This window comes from Panthera tigris, chromosome E1, assembly GCF_018350195.1.
Source record: "Panthera tigris isolate Pti1 chromosome E1, P.tigris_Pti1_mat1.1, whole genome shotgun sequence".
NCBI classification, from domain to species: Eukaryota; Metazoa; Chordata; class Mammalia; order Carnivora; family Felidae; genus Panthera; species Panthera tigris.
The window spans coordinates 16,537,109-16,558,050 of record NC_056673.1 but is presented as its reverse complement, the minus strand read 5'-3'; the positions used below and the strand labels follow the sequence as shown (position 1 = coordinate 16,558,050).

Below are 20,942 nucleotides of genomic sequence, written 5' to 3'. Positions count from 1 at the left end.
TGTTACTATTGGAGGAAGCTGGGCAAACGACCTTCCTGTACATTTTTTTGCAGCTACCTGTGAATTTACAATTAATGAAAAACAAAGTTTTAGAAAATATACTTCAATGAGAACTCCACCCTAAACCAGAGCAATTATTAAAGGCAGATATCCCAGATCAAGTCCCACTATCCAGTTATTACTATAGCAGCACAGTAGAGGACTCCCTCAAAGAAGGGTTCTTTCTGATCTACTCATGCTTGGAGAGGTATATTTTCATTTATAAGTAGTTCCTAATAAAGCCACTATCAGTTCTAAAAAAACCCATTCCTTAGCTATGCCATAGATCCCATGGCTAGCAATGGACTTGAATGTATACATCCTCCATTTTCCTGTTGATTGGTATACTGGATATAAAACCTTAAGGCATCTTAACACAAAACACATGTACAGCCTTTTAAATATTCTACAGAATAGATTTTTCTATTTTAGTAGATGTAAATTGAATCATACTATATGTATTTAGAGTTCTAATTAAATAACAATCCTGTGTTTTATTAAGCATAGCAATAAATATAAGATGAGACAGAGTTTACATGCTTTTCTGGTGAGCACATTGGTTTAACTGTAACTGTTTTCCCATAACTTAATTTGTTTAAATATAAACATTTCTTCAGTCTCATGTTCTTAAACAGGAGCATAGTAATAATAATGGTAATAATGATGGCTACCCCTTATTGAGTGCTTCTTTGAGCCAGAAACTTGCTAAGCACTTTTTATATTTTATTTTCATTTAATTCTTGTGAGGATTAAAGGACCTTTGAGGTAGGTACTATTATATAGATGAGTAACATACCTGAAATAACACAGCTAGTAAGGGAAAGAACAGTTTGAACTCGGTCAGAGTCCCAAGCCTACACTTGTAACCATTATTCTGTACTTCCTTTTTATACCATACAATATAGGAACTCTGAAGTTAGAGGCTGATATTTTGGTGATTATTATATATCTAAGTTTTTTTAATTCATAAGGCATATACATGAAATCTATTACTGAGTTCATTAAGATGAAGCCTTCCTTGATTTATGCAGGAGGACTTGTTTTTGTCTTTTTAATCTTCTCTCACTTATCCTTCCTTTTTCTTTTCTTTTCTTTTCTTTTTTTTAATTAAATAAGCTCTATGCCCAGAGTGGGGCTTGAACTTACAATCCCAAGCTCAAGAGTTGAGTGCTCTACCAACTGAGCTAGCCAGGCGCTGCTCCTTTCTTTTTTTTTTTTTTTTTTTTTTTTCAACGTTTTTTTTTTTTTTATTTATTTTTGGGACAGAGAGAGACAGAGCATGAACGGGGGAGGGGCAGAGAGAGAGGGAGACACAGAATCGGAAACAGGCTCCAGGCTCTGAGCCATCGGCCCAGAGCCTGACGCGGGGCTCGAACTCACGGACTGCGAGATCGTGACCTGGCTGAAGTCGGAGGCTTAACCGACTGCGCCACCCAGGCGCCCCTCCTTTCTTTTTATAGAAACCATAGACAGTCCCTGACTTAGGATAGTTTGATGTAGGATTTTTCAGCTTTATAATGATACAGAAGTGATATGCATTCAATAGAAATTGTATGTCAAATTTTGAGCTTATCCGGGGCTAATGATATGCAGTACTCTTGTCATGATGCTGGGCTCTGGCCACGAACCACAGCTCACAGTCAGCCATGTGATCACAAGAGTAAACAACCCATACACTTAAAATTATCCTGTACCCAAACAACCATTCTGTTACTGACTTTCAGTACAGTATTCAGTAAATTATGTGAGATATTCAGCACTTTTATAAAGTAGGCTTTGTGTTAGATCATTTTGCCCAACTGTAGGCTAATGTGAGTGTTCTGAACATGTTTAAGGTAGACTGGCCTAAGCCATGATGTTGGATAGGTCATGTGTATTAAATGCATTTCAACTTAAAATATTTTCAATTTATGATGGGATTATTAGGACATACCTTGTCATAAGTTGAGAAAGAGCCGTGAATTAAAAGTTGAGTCTTAACATTCATATTTTAATTCAAGGATATCTCTAAAGACTTAGAAAAACTTGACCTTTAAAATACAAAATGTTATTGATCCTGCTTTTAATTTGGCTGGTTTTTTATCTCCAGGATGGATCTAGACTTGAATTTCTTATGTTTGTTATACAGAAAATTTTAAATGATCATTAATTACATTTATTGATTTTTTATATATTGATTTAAAATTGTTCAATACATTCACTGATTTTTATGTGAGGTCACAATTATAGAAACAACTAAAAGTTCTACTGCACTCTTTATTTTTAACTTTTTGTGTGTATGTGTTTAAACAAATTATTGGCTTTTTTTTTTTTAAATAAACTGTACCCCCAACATGGGGCTCAAACTCATGACCCCAAGATCAAGAGTCATGTGCTTTACTCACTGAGCCAGTCAGAGGCCCTCAGTTGTTAACATTTTAGTTATTACCTTTAATAGTCACTGTCAGAGTTCGTTTAGTTAGAAAACTGAGAATCGGGCTCCTGGGTGGCTCAGTCACTTAAGCCTCCAACTCTTGATTGTGGCTCAAGTCATGATTTCATGGTTTGTGAGTGGTTTGTGTTCAGCAGTGCAGAGCCTGCTTGGGATTCTTTCTCCGCCTCTCTCTCTGCCCTTCCCCTCGTGTGCGCACGTGTGTTTGCTCTCTCTCAAAATAAATAAACTTAAAAAAAAAATTAAACTGAAAATCGAAGGAGCTTCAAAAGGAGGTACTCTTCCCTGACTTTCTCAGCTTAGGTTCAGAGCTGCCTCTTTATTCCACTGATGATGCTGTTGGAATTCCAGGGTTATAAGTCTGTGAATAGAATGTGTAAAATACTGTACTCCTTCCATTCTGTTAACACCCTTTAAGTAAGAACATCTGATGTTTTTCAAAAGTCAGACAGAAATCATCCTTCAGAACAGCTAGAAACATGGGAACAAAACCTCTTGTTATGTCTCAGAGTATATATACTTTACATTAGAAAGGCCCTTCCCAGTCTCCTTGTTCTATATTACATGAGTCTAAAAAGTACTGGCTCTGTGTTTTATTTTTCTAACTTAAGTAGTTTAGGTTGAAGCAACCACACTGAAAGCGACAGCAAATGAGTTGTGACCGGCTGGAGGAGAGATAAGAAAAAATAATATACTAAAAGCAATCAAAGAAGTTGATTGCATTTGGACACTTAATCTTCTAGTCAATCCTAAAGACATTACTAAGTCAATGATCAAGAAACATTTAATTTACACTTAGAAAGACTGAGACATTAAAAATAGATTGGAAAGAATTTATGAGTTATGCTTATTAGTAGTACATTTAACATTTTAATATTTAACATTGGTATTCTAATGAGTAAAAATGTGTTGTATCACATAACAAATTTGTATTAAATTAATAATACATGTAATACACAAGTAATCCACCTAGCATGGCACCTGGCTCGGTAAATGTTAGCTACTATTGTTTTTGTTATTGATATCTTTTTCTCTAGTTGTAGTCAATTCACTGTCACCTAAAATGTCCTTAGTTCTTTGCCTGTACAATTCTTTTAATAAGTGTGTGTTCTATTACTTGTATGGCATTTGTGTATTAACTTTATTTATCTCCATGGCTCTAGGGAACTAGAATTAGGTTTATTTATTTTGTTCTGTTTGTTGCCATGGTAAACAAAGGAGGCACCAACTGATACTACACAGCTGAAAGCAGCAAATGTCAATATGCTAGAGAAGTATAGTCCTGAGGCTGGGGGTTACACTTTTCATTAAGAGAGAAACTCAATCAGTAGCCTTATTTTTTTTTTAATTTTTTTTTTTTTTTTACATTTATTTATTTTTGAGAGAGAGAGAGAGACAGAGCACGAGTGGGGGAGGGGCATAGAGAGAAGGAGACACAGAATCCAAAACAGGCTCCAGGCTCCGAGCTGTCAGCACAGAGCCCAATGTGGGGCTCGAACTCACGAACTCATGAGATCATGACCTGAGCCGAAGTTGGACGCTTAACTGACTGAGCCACCCAGCCTTATTTTAATATAAAATTCACATACCATAAAACTCACACTTTTAAAGTGTACATTTCAAAGTTGGTTAGTATATTTACAAAGCCTTATCCTTTTAAGAAAACATTTTTTAAGTATTTTAATTATATTTCCTTTCTTAGCTGTAAATGTTTGCTTTTGCCCATGTGATTACTAAATACCTCTTGCCTTCTCTTAAATTCTTTTTTGGTTCAGGTTTAATGTCCTATCTCTTTTAGGAAGGCTTTCTTGATTCTGTGCTCCCACAGGCTTTTTTTTAAGTCACTTTATAGCTTATCACATCTATGTTCTAATTATCTCTTTAGTCACTTTTTCTTCCCTTTCAAACCATTTATCTCTCAGAGATAGAGACTGTTCTTGTTTTCCTTGCTATCTGCAGAAGCTAGAACAGTGTCTGATATGTAGGCTTTTCAGTACATATTTATTGAATGATTATAGCCACAGATAGTTCTGGCAGCCCCTAAGCCTTAACATATGCCAAGAACTTGATACTATTATTCAATGGTGAATATTAAAAGAATGTGCTTTTTGTTGCTGGGAATCATACCACTTTCGTGTTGCAAGGGACCAGTGTTCCCCTACCCAATGCATGCACACTCACACACACACTCACATGTACAGGCAAAATAAATTGAAATCTGTTAGAGATTGAATGCCTCAGTGGTGAAGTTGGGAATAAAAAGCCATGTTACCTCATTTTTTCCTGTACCACTCTATTTTCTCTTACATGTTACAGCCTGTTCTCATAATTTATAATTCATTTGTTTCCTAAGGTTTAGGTAAAAGACCTTGAAAATGTTAATTTAGTTCATAATATTTTTTCATAATTTTTTCTGTTTTTAACTATAGGTAAGGAACTGGCTGCCAACCAGAATACTAGAAACGAAATTTTAAATTAGTTTTAAACAATGACAGTATTTTTTATGTTTTATAGACCTCCGTGAGTGAAAGCCTTCAGAGGGAAGCTGCTAAGAAGCAAGCAATGAAACAGGTAAGGTGACTGGGTGAATTAAATGTGTTTGGTGAAGTATTTCAGCTCATGTTTTTTTTTTTTAAGTATAAGTTCTGGTTATCTAGGTCTTGAGACTGAATATATATAAAGAAATAATTTTATGTAGGGGCACCTGGGTGGCTCAGTCGGTTAAGCATCCAACTTCAGCTCAGGTCATGATCTCACGTTCGTGAGTTTGAGCCCCACGTCAGGGTTCTGCACTGACAGCTCAGAGCCTGGAGCCTGCTTCGGATTGTGTCTCCCTCTCTCTGCCCCTCCTCTGCTCGTCGTGCTCTGTCTCTCTCTCTCTCTCTCTCTCTCTCAAAAATAAGTAAATGTTTAAAAAAATTTTTATCTTGACCCTTGTTTTCTGAAAATGTTTAGGATGTTTCTTGATTCATAATAGATTTCAGGTTTTTGTGATAAATTTTAAAGGCAAAGCACAGTGAAGAATTAGCTCTTCATTGCTGTGTTGTAGATTAAACCCATTTCTGCTTTCAGATGACTCAGTAGTCTTATAGTGGATTATGTGGTTTAATAATTCTTATTAATGAACTTACTTGCTTAAAAGAAGTCTTTTCACCCTGAAGTAATTTCATGAGTTTATAATCTGAAATTCTCTAAGAATGGGGAATATCTAGTAATTTTCGATAGACTTGCCTAGAGCCTTATATTTATATGGCATTCTATAGTATTTACAAGGACTTTTTTTTAATACATACATTATATTTTTGAAATTCTCACAAACTTGCCTGTGGTCCTGATTAAGAAATCTGAAACTTCAGGTGCGCCAAGGTGGTTCAGTCAGTTAAGTGTCTGACTGATTTCGGCTCATGTCATGATCCCAGGATTGTGGGATCAAGCCCTTCATTCGGCTCTGCACTGAGCATGGAGCCTGCTGCTTAAGATATTCTCCCTTTCTCTCTCTTCCTCTGCCTCTTTCCCCCATTCCTGTGCTCTCTCTCAAAAAAAAATTGTTTTTATTCTACATGTGTAGTACATTGGGGGTTATATTATTGATTTATATATATATATATTTTTTTAATCCATTGTTATAGTTTAGTCATGGAGTATTCATTATAACGTACATGTGGAACTGTTAAATTGTAAGGAATAGGGTTCAATTTGCTCCATCCACTTGACAATTTCTCATATTTTGCAATGTCAGTAGTAACATTTGAATCAAAATTGAATAAATCTCCTTGAATGACAAGTACTCATCTAAATGTATTTGTTCCAGGGGTGCCTGGGTGGCTCGGTCATTTAAACGTCCTACTTCAGCTCAGGTCGTGGTCTCTCAGTCTGTGAGTTCAAGCCCTGTGACAGGCTCTGTGCTGACAGCTCATAGCCTGGAGCCTGCTTCAGATTCTGTCTCTCTCTCTCTCTCTCTCTCTCTGCCCCTCCGCCCCCGTACTCTGTCTCTCAAAAATGAATAAATGTTAAAAAAATTTTGTTTTAATGTATTTGTTCCATATCAATACAGGAGAAAACATAACACCCTCTAGTCAATATTTGTTGGTTATTTTAGCAGTTTCAACCTGCATACATCAAATATCAGCTCTTGTATGTATAATATTAGCAACCATTTTATACCATTGTTTATTATCCCTGTAAAATTTTTAGTAGTTCAGTACTAGTAAGTAAATCTTTTAGTGAATTAATAGCTATTTATATATGGTTATATAGGTGAGAAACTGTAACGGTTTTTTGTTTGTTTGTTTTTTTAGTGTTTATTTTTGAGAGAGAGAGTGCGAGTGGGAGAGGAACGGGGGTGGGTGGGGGGACACAGAATCTGAAGTAGGCTACAGGCTCTGAGCTGTTAGCACAGAGCCTGACGTGGGGCTTGAACTCACAACGTGTGAGATCATGACTGAACCAAAGTTGGATGCTCAACCAACTAAGATACCCAAGTGCCCCTCTGTGACAGTTCTTTAGCTATATCTTGTTGCAACAAAATTTATATATTTATCTTAAATTTTTATTTAAATTCCAGTTAATATAGTGTAAAGTTATTTTCAGGAGTAGACTTCAGTGACTCATCACTTACATATAACACCCAGTGCTCAAAATGATTAGCTCTTTCCTTAATACCCATCACCCAAGCCCATTCCCCCACCTATCATCCTCCATCAACCCTCAGTTCTGTATCATAGAGTCTGTTATGATATGTTTCCCTTTCTTTTGTTTTTCCCCCTTCCATGTGTTCATCTGTTTTTTGTTTTTGTTTTTTCTTAAATTCCACATATGAGTGAAATCATGGTACTCTGAGTGACTTATTTCGCTTAGGATAATACACTTTAGTTCCATCCACATCATTGCAAATGGCAAGATTTCATTCCTTTTGATGGCTGAGTAATACTCCATTGTATATGTATATACCACATGTTTATCCATTCATCAGTCGATAGACATTTGGGCTCTTTCCATAATTTGGCTGTTGATAATGCTATGGACATTGGGGTGCACGTACCCCTTCAAATCTGTAGTTTTGTATCCTTTGGGTAAATACCTAGTAGTACAATTGCTGGGTCACAGAGTAGTTCTATTTTTAACTTTTTAAGGAACCTCCATACTGTGTTCCAGAGTGGCTGCACCAGTTTGCATTCCTACCAGCAGTGCAAGATGAACCCTTACTCTGCATCCTCACCAACTCTTATTGTTTCCTGTGTTGTTAATTTTAGCCATTCTCATAGGTGTGAGGTGGTATCTCATTGTGGTTTTTGATTTGTATTTCTCTGATGATGAGTGATGTTGAGCATCTTTTCATGTGTCAACCATTTGGATATCTTTGGAAAAATGTCTATTCGTGTCTTCTGCCCATTTCTTAAATGGATTATTTGTTTTTTAAGTGTTGAGTTTGATAAGTTCTTTATAGACTTTGAATACTAACCTTTTATTAGATATGTCTTCCATTCTTCAGGTTGCCTTTTAAGTTTTGTTGATTGTTTTCCTTCACTGTGCAGAAGCTTTTTATTTTGATGAAGTCTCAGTAGTTCATTTTTGATTTTGTTTCCCTTGCCTTTGGCAACTTCTAGTAAGAAGTTGCTCTGGCTGAGGTGAAAGAGGTTGCTGCCTGTGTTCTCCTGTAGGATTTTGATGGTTTCCTGTCTCACATTTAGGTCTTTCATCCATTTGAATTTATTTTTGTGTATGGTGTAAGAAGTGGTCCAGTTTCATTCTTCTGCCAGTCACCATCCAGTTTTCACAGCACCATTTATTGAGGAGACCTTTTTCCATTGGATAGTCTTCCCTGCTTTATGAAAAAATTAGTTGACCATATAGTTGTGGATCCATTTCTGGGTCTTACTTTCATTGATCTATGTGTTTGTTTTTGTGTTTGTGTTGTGTGTACTGCCTTGATGACTATAGCTTTGTAATGTAGCTTGAAGTCCAGAATTACGATACCTCCAGCTTTGCTTTTCTTCTTCAGGATTGCTTTGGCTATTCAGGGTCTTTTGTGGTTCTATACAAATTTTAGGATTGTTTGTTCTAGCTCTGTGAAAAATGCTGGTAGTATTTTGATAGGGATTGTATTAAATGTGTAGATTGCATTGGGTAGTATAGACATTTTAACAGTGTTTGTTTTTTCAGTCCATGAGCATGGAATGTTTTTCCATTTCTTTGTGTCATCTTCAATTTCTTTTACAAGTGTTCTATGGTTCCAGAGTAGAGATCTTTTACTTCTCTGGTTACGTGTATTCCAAAATATTCCTTATTGGTTTTGGTGCAATTATAGAAGGGACCAATTCCTTGATATCTCTTTATGCTGCTTCATTATTGGTATATAGAAATGCAACTGAATTCTGTTCATTGATTCTATATCCTGCAACGTTGCTGAATTCACATATTAGTTCTAGCAATTTTTTTGTTGGAGTCTTTCAGGTTTTCTACATAGAGTATCATGTCATCTGCGAATAGTGAAACTTTGACTTCTTCCTTGCCTGTTTGGATGACTTTTATTTCTTTTTGTTGTCTGGTTGCCAAGGCTAAGACTTCCAGTACTCTTAAATAGTAATGGTGAGAGTGGACATCCCTGTCTTGTTCTGATCATAGGGGAAAAGCTCTCAGTTTTTCCCCATTGAAGATGGGGTAACTGTGGGTCTTTTGTATATGGCTTTTATGATGTTTGCATATGTTCCATCTATGCCTACTTTCTTGAGGGTTTTTATCAAGAGTGAGTGCTTTTTCTGCATCTATTGACAGGATCATATAGTTCCTATCCTTTTATTAATGTATCACATTGATTTGCAAATACTGATGGATTCGATTTGCTAGTATCTTATTAAGAACTTTTACATCCATGTTCATCAGAAATATTGGCCTGTAATTCGTCTTTTTAGTGGGGTCTTTGTCTGATTTTGGAGTCAAGGTAATGCTGGCCTTGTAGAATGAGTTTGGAAGTTTCTTTTCATTGTTACATTTTTGGAACAGTTTGAGAAGAATAGGTATTAACTCTTTAAATGTTTGCTAGAATTCCCCTGGGAAGCCATCTGGCCCTGGACTTTAGTTGGGAGATTTCTGATTACTGATTCCACTTCTTTGCTAGTTATGGGTCTATTCAAATTTTCTATTTCTTGTTTCAATTCTGGTAGTTTATATGTTTCTAGGAGCTTCTCCAGTTCTCCAGATTGCCCAGTTTGTTGACATATTTTTCATGGTATATTCTTAAAATCTATGGTATTTCTGTGGAGTTGGTTGTGATCTCTCCCTCTTTCATTTGTGATTTTATCTATATGGTTCCTTTCTCTTTTCTTTTTATTAAGTCTGGCTAGAGGTTTATCAATTTTATTCTCCAAAGAACCAGTTCTTAGCTTTGTTGATCTGTTCTCCTGTTTTATTTTTGTTTCATTTATTTCTGCTCTAATCTTTATTATTTCCCTTCTTCTGCTGGCTTTAGGCTTTATTTGCTGTTCCTTTTCTAGTTCCTTTAGGTGTGAAGTTAGGTTATGTATTTAAGACTTTTCTTGCTTCTTGAGATAGGCCTGTGTTGCAATATACTTCCCTCTTAGGATTGCCTTTGTTGTATTCCAAAGGTTTTGGACTATCATGTTTTCATTTTCATTTGCTTGCATGTACTTTTTAATTTCTTCTTTAATTTCCTGGTTAACCCATTCATTCTTTTTTTTTTTTAATTTTTTAAATGTTTGTTTATTTTTGAGAGAGAGAGAGAGACAGAGCATGAGTGGGGGAGGGGCAGAGAGAGAGGGAGACACAGAATCCGAAGCAGGCTCCAGGCTCTGAGCTATCTGCACAGAGCCTGATATGGGGCTCGAACTCATGAGCTATGAGATCATGACCTGAGCTGAAGTCAGACACTCAACAGACTGAGCCATCCAGACCCCCCACCATCTGCTCCTCCTCCCCCCCGCCCCGCATTCATTCATTAGTAGAATGTTCTTTAACCTCCATGTATTTGTGGTTTTTCCACATTTTTCTTGTGGTTGACTTCAAGTTTCATAGTGTTGTGGTCTGAAAATATACATGGTATGATCTCAATCTTTTTGTGCTTGTTTAGGCCTGATTCATGACCCAGTATGTGATGTTCTGTGTTCTTTTCTAGTCTTTATTGCTTTTTCCCCCCTCAAGGAGTCCCAACCTTTAATATTTTCTTGCAGGGCTGTTTTTGTGGTCATGGACTCCATGAGTTTTTGTTTGTCTGGGAACCTGTTTATGTCTCATTCTATTCTGAATGGCACCCTCCTTGGATAAAGTATTCTTGGCTACATATTTTTCCCATTCAGCACATTAAATATATCATGCCACTGCCTTCTGGCCTACCGAGCTTCTGTGGACAGATCTGCTATGAAACTTATCTGTCTTCCCTCATAGGTTAAGAACTTTTTTGCCCTTGTTGCTTTTAGGGTTCTTCACTTGTCTGTGTATTTTGTGAATTTGACTATGATATGCCTTAGTGATGGTTGGCTTTTGTTGAATTTAATGGGAGTTCTTTTTGCTTTTTGAATTTCTATGTCTGTTTCCTTTGCCAGGTTAGGGAAATTTTCAGCTCTAATTTGCTCAAATAAACCTGCCCCTTTTTCTCTTTCTTTATCTTCTGGGACTCCTATGATAGGAATCTTATTAAGCTTTAAGGAGTCCTTGAGTTCCCTAAGTCAACATTTGTGATCCAATACCTTTCTTTCCCTCTTCAGCTTCATTATATTCCATAATTTTATCTTTTATGTCACTGATTCGTTCCTCTGCTTCATCCATCCTCATTGTCATGGCATCCATTCAGGTTTGCATCTTGGTTATAGCATTTTTAATTTCAGCCTCACCAGTTTTTAGTTCTTTTGTCTCTGCAGTAAGGGATTCTCTAGTGTCTTCTATGCTTTTTCAAGCCCAGCTAGTATCCTTATAATTATTGTTTTAAATTCTAGTTCAGACATCTTACTTGTATCTGTATTGATTGAATCCCTGGCTGTTATTTCTTCCTGTTCCTTCTTTTGGGGTGAATTCCTCTGTGTTGTCATATTGTCAAGGACAAAAAAAAGAAAAAAAGAAGCTGGATCGTAGATATGTTTTGATCTCTCTCTGCATTCAGGACTCCCTCCCCATCACAGCACCTACAGCTCTTCTGTCCCCCAAATCAACTCTCCGCAGCTCCTAACTTCAACATTGTGGCAATTTTTTCATGTCTAGTGCATTTTTTCTTAGTCCTCAGATTCATCTCTTGGGTGTTCAAAATGATTTGATATTTATCTAGCTGTGTTCAGGGATGAGGCAAGCCTAGTAGAAGAGAAGTCTCTAGTAGTAGGAGTAGTAGAAGTCTCTTCTCCTTCACATTTCCTTTAACGTTTGTCATCTGTTTGTTCCTTGTCCAACTGGAATTCTGCATAACGATAAATTTTTTAAGCACCTTTTAATGTGCCAGACATTATGGCAACCACTTCTTGAGAATTCTCTTTAATTCTTAAAGTAATCCTATGAGATAAATGCTCTTATAATCTCCATTTTGTAGTTGATGGACATGAAGGCAAAAAGATATATGTGACTTTTATGAGGTCTCATAGTTAGTTCAAACCCAGGCATTGAAATTGCAGAGCCCATGCTTTTAGCCACTATGTTTACTGCCACCCTGGGGAATGGGCACAGAATTATGTATTTAGTAATATTAAGGTACTATCTTAGTTTCATAGTGGAAATGTAACTCAGCATCCTCAAGATGGTTTAATGCACACATAAAAGACTGATTGTTTTTTAAACATAAATGCTGAGGTGCTTTGAGTTAGAATTTTAGAGTTCAACTTCTTCACCATATCAATGAGAGAATTAGTTCCAGAGAATGTGATGACTTCTCCAACATAATGTAGGCGTCTAGTGTTCTGGTGTTCTTTAAAATTTTGAGGGGGGCACCTGGGTGGCTCACGTCGGTTAAGCATCCGACTTTGGCTTAGGTCATGATCTCACGGTTCATGGGTTCGAGCCCCTCATCGGGCTCTGTGCTGACAGCTCAGAGCCTGGAGCCTGCTTCAGATTCTGTGTCTCCTTCTCTCTCTGCTCCTCCCCTGCTCATGGTCTGTCTCTCTCTCCTTCAAAAATAAATTAAAATATTAAAAAAAATTTTTTTTCACGTTCATTTATTTATTTTGAAAGAGAGAGTGTGTAAGCAGTGTAGGGGCAGAGAGAGAGGGAGAAAGAGAATCCCAAGCAGGCTCAGCACTGTTGGCACAGAGCCTATTGCAGGGCTCTATCCCATGAACCGTGAGATCATGACCTGAGCCAACATCAAAAGACAGATGCTTAACCAACTGAGTCCGGTGCCCCTTGTGTTCTTTTGACATTTTTGTGTTATCTTTTCTTACTTAAAGCATAAATCTCAAATATACTTTCATTTTTAACCCTAGCTGTCCAGAACCACTTTTTTCTTTTTTTTTTTTTAATTTTTTTTATGTCTCTTTGTGAGAAAGAGCTCTTGTGTTCTGCTTTAATACAAAACTTTTATTGTAAAGAATACTAACTTAATTATATTTACTAAATCTAAGGTAAAATGCTCTTAGAAATGGGATATTTTATTTATTTATTTATTTATTTATTTTTAAATGTTTATTTATTTTGAGAGAGAGCACGTGCTCAAGCAGGGGAAGGACTGAGAGAGAGAGAGAATCCCAACTAGGCTCTGCACTGTCATTACAGAGCCTGACATGGGGCTTAAACTCAAACTGTGAGATCGTGACCTGAGCCACCAGAAATGGCATATTTTTAATAGCTCGACAACATTTTTTTCTTTTTCTTTCTGTTCTTTTATCTGAACCTCAGGTGCACAGAACTGATGATAGCAACATTATTTTACTCCCTATTTCATTGAAAAAGCTATTAAATGTTATCATTAAATGCAATATTTGATAGGTATCTGTTGTCAAGCCAAAACCTCTTGGTTTGAGGTTTGTTTGTTGTTTGTTTTTAAAAGTCCTATATGAATGAATTATATAAAATAGATAATACAACAACTTGGAAGGTAGATACAATTATTATCCTCAATTTTTTTGATGAAAACTGAGGCACAAAAAGATTACACATACTTTCCCAGAGTAGCTAAGTATAGAGCCTGGGATTCAAACCCAAGCAGCCTGGCTTCAGACTGATGTTTATATTTTCAGTCTAAAATGTGATTGATAGAATTTTTATGATCTATATATGATTCATGATCCTCTCTGAGAAAAATTACTTAAGACTTTCTTTGGTATGTATTAACTGGCTCATTTTTTAAATGTGTTTGTTTGTTTTAGACCAAACTAGAAATCCAGAAGGCCCTTGCAGAAGATTCCACTGTATATGAATATGACAGTATTTATGATGAAATGCAGAAAAAAAGGGAGGAAAATAATCCCAAATTGCTTTTGGGAAAAGACCGAAAGGTTTGTAGCTGAAAAGTATAAATTTCTTTGACCTTGACTTGTATTTTATATCTTAATCTTATTTTAGCATGAGGATGATCTGAGAAAAAGCTTTTAGGTATTTGAAATGTGAAGAAGAGCCCCTAGTTGCAGATAATATAGGTTTGATTTAGAACCCAGGAAACCCTACTAAAAGTATCCTAACAGGAGTGAATAAATTATCTAACAATAAAAACAACAAGTTGTGTTTTTTGCTTTAAAACCTTCACACATTTTGGAAATTTTTTTCTTAGAAAGTCTCTGTACTAGTAACTCCTGTTCCTGTTCATATTTTTGTGTTTTATCATTCACTCATTTTTTTATTGCATTCTAGCTGGTAACAGAATCATCTGCACATGTGATCATATTTTTAGTTTGAAAAAAATACTTGAGAGTGGGAGCTTGAAATACATTCACATTTTGTATCACTTTTTGTCTTTCATAAGCACAAACAGACATCTTTGCATCTTATAGTATGTGCAGGTAGGGTGGTAGTATAAAATTAAAGCTATTCTTTTAAATAAGCATATTTCACCTAATGGAAAAAGTAGTAGGAACCTTCTGAATCACTTACTTGAAGTATTGAGACAATACCTGTGAAAAGGGTGAAAACACAGTGGAAAAATTAATTTGAAATAAAAAAAAAAAGTAAAATAGCAGTTTGAATAATTTGTTTTACACTTAAATTTTTATTGTAAAGAATTTTAGTTTCACTCTTGCTAGTAAATTTATATTGAATTTTGAGAGGATGACAGTCCCGCCTATTTGGACTAGCCATTTTTATCTTAATAAATTAATGATAAAAACAATATTATTAATTTTTATTTTTGATTCTTCCCTAAATAATCTTATTTTTCCTCCTAGCCCAAGTATATTCACAACTTACTAAAAGCAGTTGAGATCAGAAAAAAGGAACAGGAAAAGAGAATGGAAAAGAAAATACAGAGAGAACGAGAGATGGAGAAGGGAGAGTTTGATGATAAGGAGGCATTTGTGACATCTGCTTATAAGAAAAAACTGCAAGAGAGAGCTGAAGAGGAAGAAAGAGAAAAAAGGGCTGCTGCACTTGAAGGTGAAATAGAAGAGGGAAAAGGGTAGAAGGAAACCGAAGCAGCAAATTGGTTTAGCCATTTGCTCTGTCCGTGAACTTCTAGGTTATAATGTGGTGGTCCTAATTTACGTATATAGATTTAAGGTATAAGATATGATGTTTTGTAGTATTATAAAACGTTGAAGAGATTATGAGTAAAAACACAGTTTTACTCTCAGTAACTTATTTCTACTGGACTTTTCATATATCTCATTTTGTTGTTTAAAACTATGACCATTACGAGTCATTGCCATAGAAAAATTCTAAATGTAAGAACTTTTATTACAAATCATAACACCATAATCTTGGTCAGAAGCAATATAAACTGAGATTTAAATCCTAGTTATATTTTCTGGCTTTAGAAAACTAGAGTAATACCACTCAAGGAACATTAACTGTGTGGGCATTTAGAAAAAGCATAACATTAATTCAAAAAAGAAAAAGATGTGCAGGAGCCAAAGAATGTCTTAGTGCTTTACTTCAGTACTTTCTACTCATGGTCATTTCTCAAGGTCTAAGTAAAATGTATACATATAAATAGCTTAATTGACAAATGCTCATCAACTTTAAATAGAAGAAAATCAAGTCTAATGTTCTAAGGATGTATTAAGTGTTCATCTAGAGTATCAGTTGGCAGATTTTCTGTGAAGGACCAGATAAGTAAATATTTTAGGTTTTGTGTACCATATGATCTCTGTTGGAGCTCCTCAGTTCTGCCTTTTAATGCAAAAGCAGCCTTAAACAATAAACAAATGAACAAGGCTACATTCCAATAAAAATATATTTACGAAAACAGTAGGCCACATTTGGTCTACAGGCTATAGTTTGCCAACTCTGGATCTACAGTTTATATACTGTATGTTACATACTCTACACCTGTAAAACAGAACTGTGTTGTGCCTTGTTGAATATATTCCTCTCATGTTTGCTTTCCCTCTCAGCCCGTTTGGATGTAACCAAGCAGAAAGATCTCAGTGGATTTTATAGACACCTATTAAATCAAGCAGTTGGTGAAGAGGAAGTACCTACATGCAGCTTTCGTGAAGCCAGGTGAGACATGGCATATGGAATATTTAGAAGAAAAATTCTGTTCATGATCTGTGGTTGTAGGATTATTTTAACCCTCTGAAAGATAGAAGATTACAGCATTGCATGTTGTGTTGTCAGCCAAACCTGACCTGATTGAATTGCAAAGGATTTACACTTTCTTAATTAAAAACTTACAGATTTAGTTCAAGATTATTTCTATTCTTCAGGATTCCTACATGTATGTTCATAAGAAGTAGTTTATTTTCATAAATAGGACATGGCCTCCAGAAAATGTAAGATTCACATATTTAGGGCTAGAAATGCACTCTCTAATATGTAGCTAGTAGTCACATACGGCTATTTAAATAAAATCTAGGGGCGCTTTGGTGGCTCAGTCAGTTAGTGTCTGACCTTGGCTCGCGTTCATGAGTTTGAGCCTTACATGTGTCTCACTGCTATCAGCTTTCAGCGTGGAGCCTGCTTCAGATCCTCTGTCCTCTTTGGCCCTTCCCCGCTTGCACTCTCACTCTTTTTTTTTTTTTTTTTTTTTTTTTTTTTTTTTTTTTTAATTTTTTTTTTTTCAACGTTTTTTATTTATTTTTGGGACAGAGAGAGACAGAGCATGAACGGGGGAGGGGCAGAGAGAGAGGGAGACACAGAATCGGAAACAGGCTCCAGGCTCCGAGCCATCAGCCCAGAGCCTGACGCAGGGCTCGAACTCACGGACCGCGAGATCGTGACCTGGCTGAAGTCGGACGCTTAACCGACTGCGCCACCCAGGCGCCCCACACTCTCACTCTTAAAAAAAGAAATAAAACATTAAAAATATATGTATTATAAATAAAAAATAAAATTTTGGTTATAATAGCCACATTTCAAGTACAGTTGCCACATATGGCTAGTGGCTACCACAGATGGCACAAATATGGACATTACTATTTCTGTACATATTTCCATTAGCACCGGTATAAAAAGAAAGTATTGGAGGGTTTTTAAAATAAAATTATAAAGTATTGTAGGAATGGTTAAACGACTCTCATAAGTATATAGCTGAAGGTAAAAGGGAGAATTTGTCCTAACCTTGTATCTGAGTAAATGGTTTTTGGAACAGAGACATTCAGATTAGAGGATCTGTGTCTGTGTTGCTGGGAAAAGGAGAGAGGCAGGAGAGTGGAAGTAAAGGGAAGAGAAGGAATTAGATTTATACTTCCACCCCTACCTCCTTTGCTGCCAACTGCTAGGTTTGATTACAAAATTGATGAAAATTATGAGTCTAAGAAAGTATATTTGAAGAGAGATTTTGAATGGAGAATTAGAATTTCTGTTAGAGTTTCATCTGGAACAGTTGTGAGGCCAGCCATGAAACTCCATAATGTCATTTAATATTGTACTTTTCTCAGAGTCTAATAATAGAATTCCTAACTGTTAATCCTTTAGAAGATAGTTCTGCTGCCAATTCCCAAAGAACCACTGTTGTTTTATTAGTATAATTATTAAGTGATTAGTAAGAATGAATGTGTGAGTAATGTAGACAAATTAACCACATTTATCAGCTGGGAAAATGTAGGTGATATGAACAATTTTTAGTGTTATTGATTGTAATCGAGCAGATTCATATATTCCCATTTTGTTGTGATAGGTGCCAAGGGAGGGGTGCTCATGCCTTTTTAATCATAAGACAAATTATTTAGTGATACTTAAGAATTAGATTTTGCCAGCATTTTGCTATAAAAAAAATTATCTTCATCTATTCCCAGGACTATTATTAAATTTTTTAAAAAGAGAAAAATCCAACAAAGAGCTGTAACTTGAACTTCATATTATGAAAATAGTACTTAGATACAGAATATATCTTACTTTTGCCAATTATTGGCATGCTTAACAAAAACAAAAACCTTGTACAGACTCCTGTCTGAAGGTTCTAACGGTCCAATACAGCAATCTAATTTTCTCTATTTCACTTCTACCTTTTTCTGAAAATATCCTGAATGGTTAGAAAATACTAGTTTACAATATTCATAAGGTAAATAGCACTTTTTCACATTTAGTAGTTAAATTTAAGTATTGAGAAAAATTATATGAACATTTCATGTGCTTACTACAATTGATAATGTGGCATTTTTTAAATGTTACTTTTTTTAAGGTCTGGAATAAAGGAAGAGAAATCAAGGGGTTATTCTGATGAAGTAAGTTCAGAGAACAGAATACCACATGAGAAATGCATTCTCCAAACTGTTGTGCAAGTAGAGGAAAACCCAGATGCAGATAGCGACTTTGATGCTAATAGCAGTGAGGATGATGAAATGGAAGAAAATAAAAAAGCAAACGCAAGAAGGGAGAGGGTCACAGAGACCTCCAAGAGTGACTCTAAACATCAGAGGAATCAAATCCACTCACAGTCTTCTAGTGAAGAAAGAGAGCATGGTACCAAATGCCACACAAAAAGGTCCAAGTCAAGAGTTCATGAGAAAAGGGAAGATCAGCACCAAGAGAGACAATCCAGGGATCATGAGAACTATTACAATGACCGTGATTACCGAAAAGAAAAGAAGGATTCCCATAGGCACCGAGAAGCCAGCCATAGAGATTCCCACTGGAAGAGGCATGAACAAGAAGATAAACTGAGGGGAAGAGACCAAAGAGAAAGAAATGACAGAGATTGGAAAAGGGAGAAAGACAGGGAGAAATATTCCCCAAGAGAACAAGAAAGAGAGAGACAACGAAATAATCATGATCGATACAGTGAGAAAGGAGGAGAGAAGGAAGAGAAAAGCAAAGAAGAGCATGTGAAAGCAAGGAAAGAAAGATATGAAAACAGTGATAAGTACAGACATAGAGAACAACGAGAAATAAGTATTCAGTCTTCAGAAAGAAACCGAGAGAAAAAAGAAAGTAGCCCAAATTCTAGGGCAAAGGATAGGTTTCTTGACCAGGAAAAATCCAATAAAATGAGAAACATGGACAAAGAAAGAAACCCAGAGAAACCCTCTAGTTCTGAAACATCAGTAGGAGCAAAACATAGACTCACAGAGGAATACCAAGAGATGGGCAAAGAACAAGAGGGACCACATGAGGTGGGGAACAAGTTTGCAAAGCGAAATAATGAAGAAACTGTAATGTCGGCTAGAGATAGGTACCTGGCCAGGCAGATGGCACGGGTTAATGCAAAGACATATATTGAGAAAGAAGATGATTGATAACTGCCCCAGTAGAAAGACCTGTGGAGGCACAGAAAATGAAAACTCCTGAAATATGCTGTGTGAAAGCATAAACGAGTGTGTTAACAGTGGTTGGGAGGGTATTTTTTAATATATTTTCAAAATTCATTATTGGCTTAAGTAAAAATAAGTCCTTTTGTCTTGAATGTTTAAATTGATATGTATTTTATTATCATTACCACATTCTTGGTTGGTGGTAAATCCCTGTACAGGTTCTTAATGAGGAAAATTGTCTGCACTCTAACCATTAAAAAATAACTCCTCAAACAACTCTCCTAATAATGTTGGCTTTGTTGCAGGAGCTGTTAGTTTTATAAATAGTGTATTCTAGATAAAAAATATGTGGATTTGTGGATTTGAGTAACAGAATATTGCTATACTTTGTTTTGATATTTATGTTAATATATAAAATATAGATCATACATTGTCTGACTTTCTAGCTCACAGAATATTTGGCTTAAATGCAAATAAAAATAGTGATACGTTTGTACATTTAATTCAGTCTCATATTTTAAAAGTAATGTCATTTATGCCATGATTCCTTTTTTTTTTAATTTTTTTTTTTTAATGTTTATTTATTTTTTTGGAGAGAGACAGAGACAGAGTGCGAGCTGGGGAGGAGCAGAGAGAGAGGGAGACACAGAATCTGAAGCAGCCTCCAGGCTCTGAGTGGTCAGCACAGAGCCAGACATGGGACTCAAACCCACAAACCCATGACCTGAGCCAAAGTTGTACACTTCACTGACTTAGCCACCCAAGTGCCCCACCTCTTTGTTTTCTTATTTAAAAATCACTTTAATTCTGAAACCTTAGCAAGGTAGTAAATTGGTTATTTCAGTCAGTTTTAGCTGAGGTGAAAAGATGGAGACATTTAGCCTAAATGAGGTTAAAGATCCAGATAGCCTATGTATGACCCTGACTTCTTTTATATATTCCAATAAAGAAACAGCATTTGAAATTAAATAATTCATTCATGGGTAAAAAATGAATGACATGGAGAAAGTAGTTCTAACAGAAAGTAGTTTATATCTTCATCATGAAGTTACATTGTCTTATTTTCAGAAGGATAAACTTAGTTTAATAATATTGACTTTTAGGGGCGCCTGGGTGGCTCAGCCAGTTAAGTGTCTGGAACTCTGGGGTGCCTGGGTGGCTCACTTGGTTAAGCATCTAACCTCGGCTCAGGTCATGATCACAGTTCGTGTGTTCAAGCCTCGCGTCAGGCCATGTGCAGACAGCTCAGAGCCTGGAGCCTGCTTCAGATTCTGTATCTCCCTCTCTCTCTGCCCCTCCCCTGATCATGATCTGTCTGTCTGTCTCTCTGTCTCTCTCTCTCTCAAAAATAAATAAACATTTAAAAAAATTTTTTTAAAAAGCGTCTGACTCAACTTCGGCTTGGGTCATGATCTCACAGTTCGTGAGTTTGAGGCCCGCATCAGGCTCTGTGCTGGCAGCATGGAGCCTGCTTGAGATTCTGTCTCCCTCTCTCTCTGCCTCTCCCCAGCTTGCTCTCTATCTCCCTCTCGAATTAAATAAAAATAAACTTAATAATATTGACTTTTAGAAAAGACATTATATATTTAGGATCAAATTTAGTATTCATAAGTAATTTTTATTATACCTTTAAAGCCAGAAAGGGAAAGTAAGAAATCTAATGCCATTATCCCTTGATGGACACATTAAATGTCAGT

The 20,942-nt window shown here is 36.1% G+C and overlaps 1 protein-coding gene across 1 annotated transcript in view; it reads left to right on the top strand.

Moving 5' to 3' along the window:
* NSRP1 (nuclear speckle splicing regulatory protein 1) overlaps nt 1-19,748 on the top strand; it is a 60,771-nt gene extending 41,023 nt beyond the window's left edge. Inside the window, exons 3-7 of the mRNA XM_007076085.3 lie at nt 4,985-5,041; nt 13,768-13,896; nt 14,779-14,986; nt 15,946-16,054; nt 18,177-19,748. Of these exons, the coding sequence (XP_007076147.1) occupies nt 4,985-5,041; nt 13,768-13,896; nt 14,779-14,986; nt 15,946-16,054; nt 18,177-19,230 (1,557 nt within the window). The 3' untranslated portion in view covers nt 19,231-19,748. The remainder of the gene's footprint in view (nt 1-4,984; nt 5,042-13,767; nt 13,897-14,778; nt 14,987-15,945; nt 16,055-18,176) is intronic.
* The last annotated feature ends 1,194 nt before the right edge of the window (nt 19,749-20,942 follow it).